This window comes from Protomyctophum bolini (genome assembly GCF_963924005.1).
Source record: "Protomyctophum bolini genome assembly, chromosome: 4".
Classification (NCBI taxonomy): domain Eukaryota; kingdom Metazoa; phylum Chordata; class Actinopteri; order Myctophiformes; family Myctophidae; genus Protomyctophum; species Protomyctophum bolini.
In genome coordinates, this window is record NC_137865.1 from 2,491,238 (window position 1) to 2,504,200 (window position 12,963).

Here is a 12,963-nt window from a genome sequence, read left to right on the forward strand (position 1 = left end):
GCACGCATACCACGGGCCACGGCCGCGTACACGCACGCACACACACACACACACACACACACACACGAGCTCTCTTTCTCTCTCTCTCTCTCTCTCTCTTTCTCTCTTCGGCTCTTCGCGTCGCTTCATGGCCCCCCTTCGCTCTTCCGACTCCGCGCTGCTCCCGAAATATCCCCCCCCCCCTCCCCCCCTCCGCCATGCATTGCAGCGGCATGCTGAAACTAGCAAAACAAGACGTCGACTCCTGCTGGCTGCGACGCGGGGTCGGTACGGACGGTGCATGGGCGCTGCTGCGCTGGGTATTTTTAGGGGTCATCAATACCCCCCCCCCCCACACACACACACACACACACAGACACACACACACACACCTCGCACGCCACGCACCGCGGCGCGGCGTGGTGGGGGTATATGATATGGCCACATTGCGCACATAAGGCTCCTCGCTCCTCATCGGTAGTATAAGGACTATGTCCTGCGAGGCAGGGGGCACCGGCACCACCACGCACTGTTGGACCCGCACGCTGAGTACTCTGACCCTGCCGCTGCTGGCCCTCCTCCTGGCGGCGGGCGCCACGGTGTCCTGCTACCCCGCCGCGGCCACGGTGCAGCGCCACCACCCGGCCGTGTCCGTGTCCTCCTCCTCCTCCCCTAACCCCAGCACGGTTCTCCTACACCACCACCACCACAACCCGGCGAGGAGCCCTGCAGCAGCCTCCGCCTGGGACTGGGAGTCGCTGCTGTCCCGCTCCATTCTGGGGCTCTCCTCGTCCTCCTCCTCCTCATTATCCTCCGCCGCCGGGGGGTCGCATCTGGGGGGCTACCTGCTGGGGGGCACCAAGAGGCTGCGGAGGCTCTACTGCAACGCGGGCATCGGCTTCCACCTGGAGGTGCTGCCCGACGGGAGGATCAGCGGCGCGCACCAAGAGAACCAATACAGTGAGTTGGTGTTATGCTGAATGATTGATCGATCAATAGGCCTAGGCCTACTATAGTGGATATCGATCTGCGATAGGCTAGACTACTATCTACCCCCGCCTATTCTGTTAACATCATGATGACATGATGATCATATTATGTCACACTGTAGTCACACACGTAAGGCTATATATTATGGCCGCAGCTTAAATGGGTTTCTTCATCCAAATGAAATTTCATTCGGAAATATTGACCGACCATCGGTTTAAGTTCAGAATCAGATCGCTTCATTCACACAACATGTAGCTCTGCTCCAGACCATAGCTCTAATGCCTTCGGCAGCAAAGGGCATTAGGGCTATGGAGCAGAGCCTGTATAGGCTACATAACATAGTAGCCTAACCATTAGCCTGCCCTACACATACTCTTTGAAGGGGTGGGGGGTACCAAATGGACCCTGCCCCCCATCTCAGAGTTGGCAGAAACGGATACATAAATCAAGCACTAAAGAATGGACATTGTGACAGTTATTTAAATTAATCTAGGTTTAAGGTGGACATAGCACTGAAGTCCTGACGTCACTGCAGATAGGTGGCACTATTCCCTTGGTTCGTGTTTTATTTTTGAGGGGCGCGAGCCCCTCCTATATGCACAGCTTTGGGTGTCTCTGAGAACATGAGCAAAGTACATATTAATAAAATTGAAGATAAAAGTGAGGGTAGACAAGTGAAGACGCCTATATAAGTGATTGGCCGGAATGACATTTGTGATGATTTGATTGGCTGACCACGGAATGTGATGATGTATCATGATAAGAGCGCCCCTCACTTCACATGATTTAAAAATACATAAAACAACTATACATTACTGTACTGTACTGTACTGTACTGTACTGTACTCTGTACTGTATTGAAGTATGGATTGATTGATTGATTGATTGAATAATTTATTAACAGTTTTGGAGAATTACAGTAGCCTACATTTCAAGCACAACTCAATACAAGAACTGTTAACTGTGAGTGGATGACACCATGGAGCATTAGACTTTTTTACAATAGGGTCCACCATGTTCAATTCATCATAACATTTAGAGACGTACAAATATACACTACAATGTAGCCAAAAACAGGAATTCATCATAAAAAAAGGGGAAAAAAATGTACAGTGAGGGGTGGGAGGGGGATTCAGATTTTACGGGGGCCAGTTTCGAATTGCAGCGACATTAAGGAAGTATTTAGACAGGTATACATGGGTATCTTGGTGCATGCATAGCGAATCTTGTGGACCAGACCCATTGCAAGATGCTGTACTCTGTCCTCGACCCTAAGCCATTCCAGCCCTGTCAAAGTGGGCAGGGGTGAGGTGGGTTCAGGTTTTTTTTGGAAAGAAATCTTTGAGAAATTACAGAGTTATACCGGAGTGAGATGATGTATGATGATGATGTACGATGGATCATGGATGATAAGAGAGCCTCTCACTTCACACGGGTGTGATTTTTTTATCCGTCAATTCCATGCTCTGCAGCCAATCACAATTGCCGTCCTCACTTGTCTGTCCTCACCTTTTTAGTTTTTAAGTGGTGCAACCACTTCTACAACCAGCTTGCAGTGTCCGTGTGTGTACGTGTTTGTCTGTTTGTGTACATCAATGAGCACGAGTATGTGACTTATTCATAGCAGTAGGGGGCGCCAGAAACAGAGAGAGGGGTAGTGCTGTGTCTCTGAGAGAGAGAGAGAGAGAGAGAGAGAGGGGAGTTGCACCACTTGGTTCACACAGGTGTGATTTTTATCCTCAATTCCGTGCTCAGCCAATCGAATCATCGCTATGGGGTACACTACACACACAAAGCTGGGGCTATAGCGCCCCCTCAAAAACACGAACCGAGGGGAACAGCGCCCTCTATAGTGCAGTGCTTCCCAAACGTTGTCATGCCTAAAGGACCCCCAGATTGACACTAACGAAGTACTTCTACATTGCAGTATTGGTACTTTTACTTAACCCATTCCGACCTGAGATCAGATTCATACGAGATTCATGGAAACTGTGTGCAATGTATGAATGTATGTCCTCCTTCCGAAAAATAAACGGAACTGAACTGAGTACTTTTTTTCCCCACCACTGAGCCTAATAATCTAACGGCACTTTGTCTGCTAACAGGTCTAATAGAGATCTCGGCGGTGGAGGAGCGAGGGGTCGTCAGCCTCTACGGCGTGCAGAGCGGGCGCTTTGTCGCGATGAGCGGCCGCGGACGGCTGTACGCAACGGTAGGTACGCTACAAAGCTATTCCATTTTGCATATTTGACTTATTAACGGCCTCCCTGAAATAGTCACTTCATGCATGCTATGCCTTTGCTTGCTGGTATAATTATAGTGTTATTGGGCAGCCCCGATCCGGTTTTTATTAGGATGCCATTATTGTGGATTGGCGCGCTTGTGTGTGCTTGTTGCATGGCTTCTTTGGCCCTGATGATCATAGACGATCTATTCTGTGACCCCTTAACAGCTTAGAGGGTCTGTGTGCCAAATAGTCGCACAATGTCGTCATCCTTCTTAGCCGTTGTAGTACTATGGCGTGGTCGGGGCTATATAAATGAGGCTGCTTTGAGCACCAAATCCGTTAACATACCACGTATCGCATAGGACTTATGTTGGCTACTGTACATACATACTGTAACTGCTTTACAGAGCTGTATGTGAAAGGGGGTCAAGTCAAAGCCCCGAAGCCCATGTGGAGGATGTGCATCTCTCAAAAGTATAGTAGTACAAACTAGTCTAAGCTGTAGCCTAACATTAGGCTTAATCCATTCTGGGCAGGAACCCCTTTTGGTCCGGTTAAGACTCGCCTGTGGCTCCCGACATGTGTGGCCAGTTAAGACCGGTTTTGGTTTAAGACTCACCCGTGGCTTTCACGTTAGGGGATGGACGATATGGCTACCTCACGATCTGTGGCGATATTAACCCCCTTATGGCTATTCACTAAAGGGAAAAAAAGCCATCATAACCGTTGACGTAAATGACGTACACGTTTTATTCCCTATAATCGGGGGCTTGATGTAGCAAAATGTAGCAACCTTTAGCTTGTTTGGCTAACGGCCGAAATCCTCGCGTGCACGCTCTCGCACGCACGCGCAGTCTGCGTGCGTAACATGCGATAGTTGGGGCTTGATTACAGCTTAATTTGACTTAGTTATTAAAATAAATGATGATAGCTTAGCATCCCGGACATCTGACTGTGTAACACAGTGAAGAAAACTAGCGGATGTTGTGATCCGTAGAACTGGAAATGACATCGCCAGATTAGCTCTATTTGGTAAAAATCGGCATAATGGTGACGTTACCGCCACCATCAGGACTGGGTATAATACTATAGGATTACCGCGTTAGAATGAGATATAGTGTGTATGTCACAGACTTTTCTATTGGCATTAAAATGACGAATTCATTTTGAATAGTGCAGGTATAAGGCACAATCCACTGTTAAGCCTTCGATAATGATTATATCACGATATTCGATAAATTGTGATATTGCGATATTCAATATATTGCAAGAGATTTCATCAACGATTATATCTTGATATCTCTAACTGAAAATGCAATAAATAACCATAAAAGGCAAAAATCTGGAATCATGTATTTATTCCAAAATCTTAACAAATATGTTCTGTGTCATGAACTGGCCAATAATGACTCTTGCCTCCTCCACACTGTAAAACACTGAATGCAACTTTGCAACTTGTCCGCAACTTGTCTGTCCACAGCAATGGGTAGCATACTACTACTAGCACTAATTAATCAACAATATTGGCAGGACGATACGATATATATTGCAGCGATATATCGCGATATCGAGATATCGTCCCACCCCTATTCCATATTGTGTGCTGCCATTTCCATGTGGGAGCCTCAGTCAACACACCCTTGACACACAGTGTCTCAGGGGTGATGGTGTGTGTGCGCCCTGGCTAATCTCTGGAACACAACGCGAGGCGATCAGTGGCTCAGGGGTGATGGTGTGTGTGCCCTGGATAATCTCTGGAAACTGTTGATCTGAACACTGATTGAATTAAGGCTTTCATCAGAGCGCTCTTTAGATGGATGTGAATGGCTCTGCTGTCGTACGTTTTCCACCGTCGTTATTAACGATGACAAAATGCACAGATTATCAGCCACGTGAATCGATCGGACACGCGGCTGCGCTGCCACGTATAGTGTAGTTCGGATATGGTGGTTGCAGTTTTGCGAAACTTGTGACTTTCATCTTTGACGAAATTCGAAATGTAAGTCGTCCAACATGCCCTGTTTTTTGCCTTATACAGGATGTTAATGGTACATAATGCTAATGACTGAAATTGCTCAACGTTTTAGCAAACAAGTTTGATCTCATCTTCTACGCGGATGACATTTGAATCACAAAAGTTTATACTGACCAACATTTCTCGGTTCATGAACATTCCACTAGACTAAAATGACCAACACGCCCTTTCTAAAACTGTTTTTGGCACTTTCACTGCTTGCTTGATTTGATTGAATGCTTTAATAACAGTTTGCAAAAAGTATAGCGTTATAGAAGTTATGCAATGATGCTAAAAGGATAACATAGAAATCCCTGTAGGGCTTTCTCCCCCCACATTGTGGTCCTGTGTATTCAATTCATCAATAAATATAAGAGACATACAGTACAGTAGACTATAATACTATACAAGAAATCATCAATACTACAGTAGGAGCAGCAAAAGTGTATTTATAGAAAAAAGGTTGGGGCTAATTTCATTGGCTTGCAGCCTATAAGGCAAGAAGACAATTTCACTGGTACCTATTCCTCTTCAAATGTGTTATAACTAAAACAGCAATTTTATAATTATATAAAAAAGAAAAGAAAAAACTAAAAATTATACTTGCGGCCAGTGAGGCTTGTTTTTTTGTTGTTGTTTTCTGTTTGGGGAATATTATTTTATTGTCTCTATATTGCACTTATTTTAATTCTTTGACTTTTTTTGTCTAATTTCATCATGTTCGGAATAACGTTTTTCATTCATTCATTCATAACTACCCCATAACTATCCTCCATACTTGAAACAGTCACTGAAACCATATACATCTCCATATCCACTCTGACACACACACACACACACACACACACACACACACACACACACACACACACACACACACACACACACACACACACAACATCCTATACTGTTCCCAAAAGAATATTTTCTGAATCTGGACGCCGGTCATTAATTCCACTATACAAAGCTCCATCTGACTGGAACAATCTTCCTCTTTCTCTCAGATCTGTTATACCTCCCGTGGCTGCTTCAGGACTCCCTTGTACCTCGAAACAACCTCTTGTTCATGCAGCCGTTTCGACCGCAAATCAACCGATAATTCCCAGTATAGATTACTTATTACGCCGATCTCATCCAGCCGATCGGCTCGCCTGGAGCCTATACTGGCTACGATTGGCGTTGATGACACGTTAACCGATCTTATCGGTCTATAGTCAGGTCTACTGAGCCTACTGAAAATGACAAGCCTCCTCATACCCTCCCCTAAACATAACCGCAAGCATGTCGCAAGCGCGGTCCTAATATTAACGCATGTTCGCCAACCTTAATCCTGTCGGGTTTTCTTTTTTCAGTCAGCAGAGCATGCCCATATTTGTCGAAAACAATCGTCCTGATACTAAGTGATCACAGCTGCGGTCTTGTCGATTGATATCAGTGGAAACGGGTGGTTCATGCTACTGGCACTACTTGTAGGGGAGAGCCGCCACAGATGTAACATTTTGCACGTTTCATTTTTTTACTCGGAGATCCGTTTAGCTACACATGTAATATTTTCAGGCAACGGACCTACACATGTCAGCTACCATAAACCACTTCAAGTTATTTTTTTGATAAAACAGGTCGGGAGTTATTAAACCGAACGTGGACGCTGTTTCAGTGTTACATTTGCTGCGCATATCGGATTAATTGTAACAGCATGGAGTATAAATGTAACAACGCTAAAAAACACCATTAAACATATCGTTTTCAGCTTAAAGCAATTATATTTCATTGAAGCAACTCCTTAGCATTGTTTTCATACCATGGATGTGATAAGAAAATGTATCAAACATATTGGGAAATATTAAATAGTATCGGGTGTGCAGTTTGGGCTTTTTTTTCAGTTCAATGGGGAAATACATTGATTAAACAAACGTTTGATTGATTGAGTTGTACAATGTTATACAACCCTAAACTAATTTTAGAATACACTACACAATACAATACAATTTTAGAACATATAATATTGGCCAATATGTCAAATATGTAAATATTACTTATAATGGCATTGAATGGAAGCGGACCATTTGTAACACATGTTACAATTGACCCTCCCTCCGAAGTTTTCTTTGCCGTTGCTTACAGACCAGAATGAACGTGAATTCCGTCTAAACACGATGCAAACTAATGAAGAACATAAGCATGAAGACATCCATGTGGATTTTTATTCACCAACACCAAAGAAAAAACTTGTAGAACACAAATACTCCAGGTGTAAAATTATACGCATTTTGAAAAAAGTCAGTTTTTCGCCAATAGCTCCCCGCAGGATGAAGGTAAACACTTCAAACTTCCTGGGCACGTAGAGTACGTTGCTGTACACATACTGACGCGATGGCGTCATGGTGGCGTTGACCAATCAAGAGATAACGTCCATGTTACAACCGTGACGCGTTACATCCAAGGCGGCTCTCCCCTACTATTGCTCATTTCTGACCTTTACACAAGTTAATACGTATAGTATAACTGCTTTCTATAACATGCAAGGACTAATGTTTTAAACTTGTATATTGAAAACTGTGTGTTCACTGATTGTTTGCTAATTGTCTCTCCTGCACTGCTGGTGGTGGCATTTCCCTTGATTTAGGAAGGGGCCAAGTGCTATGCTGGGGAGGGGTGGGTTACTTCAAATGAGTATTTGTCATTGAGTTTTCATGCTTATTTATATTGGTTTAATGGTAACACATCTTTAGTATGTTTAGGTTACTTTTATACAATTACGATTATTTATGGCAGTATTTATTTATAAGTATTTATTGAGAAGAAAGGTTGCTAATTGCTCTGTGACCTGCCGTAGGATCCACCCCTATTGAATGGAGGCTGCAGGGACAGGAGGGTTATAGTAAGAGAAATCTATGAAAATCTGGGAACTAAATCGTTACCAAGACATTTCTTCACCAATGTGTTTCTAAATGTGTCTAATAACATTTACTAAAAGTTTGAAATTCAACTCCTGTGGGAAATTGAGTTATTAGCATAATATGTAACCATACCCATAACATCCTATATAAGGCCAAAAAGTCAAAACATGTACTAAAAGTTTGAAATTCAACTCCTCCAAAGTCCAAATTTCATCATTCTTTAAGTAGCATGTGACATATGAAACTAGGGGTTTTTCATGATTCTGAATCCATTCCAATTAGTTTTGCACAAAAAACACTCCTTGGGCTAAATTAGGCCATATCCACTTGACCAAATGTGTCATCACGTGTGTGATGACGGCTATGGCCGTTTTCCTCCCAAGGAGTGTTTTTTGTGCAAAACTAATGCTAATGCTAATGTTTCATATGTCACATGCTACTGAAAGAATGATGAAATTTGGACTTTGGAGGAGTTGAATTTCAAACTTTTAGTACATGTTATTAGACACCTTTAGAAACACATTGGTGTTATACATTTCTTGGTAAAGATTTAGTTCCCAGATTGGTCAAATACCTGATAAAATGCCCTTACTATTAGTTGGTTGTGGGCTTTAACACGGGTAACAGTCCTGAGGGAGAGCTACAGGGCCTTGTGTGACCAAGGTTTAACCTGAAGAGAGTTCTCATCCCGTTTGGTTTTGTTCAATTATGTTTGCCTATAAGTATTTGTTTTGTTGGTCTATTGTTGGCCAGTATTTAGTTTGTGTATGTGAATTGCACTGAAGAAAACTGTCTGGAGGTTTGGTGGAGGAGTTAGGGGAAAATAAAAGCCCTTAACTAACATTTCTGACTTGTTCTTGGAGCATTGGCCGTTCGGGCAACTTCACATGCATTAACCCATTCTGACCTGAGATCAGATTCATACGAGGTATAATATTTAGTCGACTAAAATTAGACTAAAGACTAAAGCATTCCAAGTGACTAAAATGTGACTAAAACTAAGTGAAACCTATTCGAAAGACTATGACTAAAACTACACGGGGCTGCATCGTTTAAATCTTTCTCCCCCAGGTCCGTAATCCGTATATACACGTACCCCAACGTATACTCCGTCTATATAATGGTTGAGTCCTACGGAAGCTTTTAACATTGGTCCGGTTCCTATAGCAACGCCCCACCGTTCCAACTATGGGACTGCAAATATAATCTCAGTGCAAACCAGTTGAAAGGAGGATTTTCAAACCTCTATAAGTCGGAATCCAGGAGAGCATGTCCTTGGCGCATTTTCTGCCATCCATTTAATTTGTGCCTTTTGTGTACTGCGACGCTGCCGCCATGTAAAAGCTTCTGACGAAAGGTAAAATAGTGTGTGCTTGTTCCATTGCTGCTAGAGTGTGTGTAGCGAGTGTGTGGGGGGCGGGAGTAGGGGGGGGGGGGCTGGCAAATTCCGTCTTTTAAAGTGAACGCGTATGCTGGGCACCTGGGAACTGGGGTTTATGCTAACAGCTAGCGGTAGAGATAGAGTTAACACTCCCTGTTCCTTTTCAACCCCCCTTTCCCCAGACGGTCTTCCACGACGAGTGTAAGTTCAAGGAGAGCTTGCTGCCCAACCACTACAACGCCTACGAGTCCTGGGCGCACCGTGGCTCCTACATCGCCCTCAGCAAGCGCGGCCGCGCCAAGCGAGGCGACAGGGCCACCACCGCCACGACCGCCACACACTTCCTACCGCGGATAATATAGACGGACGAGCAGGAGGAGAAAAAAAAAAAGACTGGCAGTAGTAAACCAACCCCCGATTTGCACGTGTGGATTATTTCCCCGCCAGGTAAACACACAAATGTGACCAAATTTGACTGAGGGACTGCCATTGGATATTTTAGAATTTCCGTTTTTTTTTCATGTAATATGAAAGCAGGTAATATAGCTTCAAATGGACATATTGGTTGTTCAGTTTGACCCATCAGTTTTGGAGATATGGCTTATCGAGTAATGTCTTGGCAGAGAAACGGCGAGTTGAATGGTTCACTTCTGTGGTCTCTAACATTACACTAGCTACATGTTTAAGCATTTATTACATATTTACATGCAGATTTCAGCTCTGACACTTATTTCAGACATGCTCTAGTTATATATGTGAAGAGTCTGCCTTTGCTATTAACAAAAAAAAGAAGAAATTCTCCTCTGGTGAAAAGCTGGAGTTTGCGCGATGGCAGGCTCTGGCAGGCTCTGGCAGTAACCAACCCCCATTTGCACATGTGGATTATTTCCCAACAGGTAACACACACATTATGATGAAGTATACATGCATACTTACAAGAAAACGGACTGCAAGAAGAAAGAAATGCCACTATATATATTTTAGATGATGATATTTATTCAAAAAACCGTATATGTATATTTGGGTGACTTTTGTATTAGAACTTTATGGACATGGCCATTCTTTTTGCTGCTTTTTTTATTTATTTTTTATTTATTTATTTATTCCCCCCTCCTTTTCTGGTCTGAACCGGGGAGGTTGCGCACCTGTCCCTCATTCACTTTATAATTATTAAGACGATGATGAAAATGATGAAATGTCTTTTATTACCTCAACGCGTCATGTCCCGACAACATGAAGAAGGATTAGTCGTAGTGGAAGAAGTATAGTGCGTGTATATATATGGCATTTCTACAGAGGAGAAGAAGAATGCTTTGTTTGCTGGCAAAAAACCCCCCAAAAAAAACATTGTTATGTTATACGCCATCGCTCCCCACGGACTGGGACGTTGTCCGTCCTTCGTCCCCTGTCCCCCCCTTGTTTCGTTGTTATCAATGCCCGCAGTGAGGGTGGGTACAGTTCGATGCCCCGCTGTGAGAGTGGGTACAGTTCGATGTGAGGGCGGTGGCAGCTTTGCTTGCATTGGCATGAGTTGGCGAGCGAGTGCGGGGGGTGGGGGGTAGTTGCCTTGGATTCCAGCTGGCACTCCCACCCCCATACACACACACACACACACACACACACACACACACACACACACCCACCCTCGCGTGCCAGAAATGCACCCCTACTCAAGTCAGAAATAGGAATGAAACGCAAGTCACTCTCAACAGACACTCTTGCAGAGTCTTCGACCCAATTCCTAGAGGGCCAGAAGTAACTCTGTGCTTGATTCTCCTTCCATAATTAGATCAATTAAGTCACTTAAGTCACTCGGTCGATATGGAGAGCCTGAACTGGAGATGTCGTTCAACCCCCCCCCACCCACCCACCCACAGCTATGTCCAAGGGAACTTTTTTGACAATCCTGCCGTGTGTGTGTGTGTGTGTGTGTGTGTGTGTGTGAAGACAAATATCCATCGGGACAATAAAGATTATGTGTCAGTGGGCTAAAGACGCTCAGATGTGCCACACGTGTCGGGTAGCCACGGGTTAGTTTTAACCCGGGCACGGGTTAGTTGTATAACCGGCCGCGCATGTTGGGAGCGACGGGTGTTGTCGGACTAATGCCTGTCATGCTCTTAGTCTAACAAACGTATGTGCTCCCCGCAGACATGCTAGCTCGCGAGGCGCCGCGGACGCAATGCGCCGTGCGCTTGTATAGGTCTGCAATCATTGGCTATATATTTGCATTGTTGTGAGTGACCCATTTACCTTGTGTAGCTGTTAGCTTGTGGAGCCAATAGCTTGAATCGTGAGTTAATGTGTTACGTGAATCTTTTTGCAAATATATACTTGCGCTAATAGCTTGTGAGGTAATAATAATAGCTTATACCGGTATGAGCTAATAGCTGGAGTTGTGCACTGTAATAGCTTGAGCTATTTGCACATGCGTGGACTTGTAGGTCTGCTATTTCCGGCATGCGACACCGCCGTACGCCGCAGCTGATAATAATAATAATCATCAAGCTCATGTGTCTCTCAGTTTCTCTATTCCTGCACTGAGGAGAGAGTGCTTCCTCCTCTTGTTTGAACATATACCTCACCTTTCTGCCTTAGTTCTGACTTATTGAAAATTATTGTGAATTAGTTTGAAACGGACATGACTCCAATCATTTGTTTCTGAAGAAAGGAAATATGACAAATGAAACATAATAATACTATATTACAAATGGTGTTCCTTTTATTTTTGTACGTACATGTGCTGTGCACAGCAGTCGACTGTATTCCTGGAATGAAAATAAAAAAGATGTTTTGTAAAGAAATCTCGTGGATTTAATGTTTCACACGTGTGTATAATCGGTGCATTTTCTGTAGATCCCGTGGTCGATTTATTTTGAAAATGTAATCTGTTGAAGGAATACAAATGGAGACAGAACATGCAAAGTCCACAGAGAAAGAGGCCCTTTTGCCAACCCCACCAATTGACGATATGCACACGGCTGCCATCTTGCCAGCAAGGTGCTAACTATAGGTACAACTTCCCATAGACATCTAATTGTATTCGATGACGTCAAACTCACCAACATTGCAGCTGTACGAAAAGCTTGAGTTATCGTCTTACTATCTGCAATGTGTTTGTTTCATAAAAATCACACACGTGTGAACCGAGTGGTGCAATGTTGGTGAGTTTGGTACGTTATTTAATACAATTAGATAGGACTGTTCTGTGTGGATGAATGGGCTGTTCTATGGGAAGTTGCACCTAGTTAGCACCTTGCTGGCAAGATGGCCGCCGTGTGAATATCGTCAATTGGGTATGGGCACTGATTCACGCGGAGGAGAGAACGTGCCTTAGAGTGAACTGTTTCTCAACTATGACTAAAAATGTCTGTCGACTGTAGTACCTTCTTTCACTGAAAAAACTAAATTTAAAACTAACTTGAAACTAAGCTATGATGACTAAAAGTATGACTAAATATATTGACAATTT

The 12,963-nt window shown here is 43.8% G+C and overlaps 1 protein-coding gene across 1 annotated transcript; it reads left to right on the forward strand.

Moving 5' to 3' along the window:
• Positions 1-470: 470 nt before the first annotated feature.
• LOC308313873 (fibroblast growth factor 4A-like) lies at positions 471-12,284 on the forward strand (the record flags this gene model as incomplete). The annotated part of the gene is made up of 3 exons (XM_080761201.1): positions 471-939; positions 3,075-3,181; positions 9,674-12,284. 3 exons carry the CDS (start codon positions 471-473, stop codon positions 9,851-9,853), a joined length of 756 nt encoding a protein of 251 aa, XP_080617327.1. The 3' UTR covers positions 9,854-12,284.
• Positions 12,285-12,963: the final 679 nt, after the last annotated feature.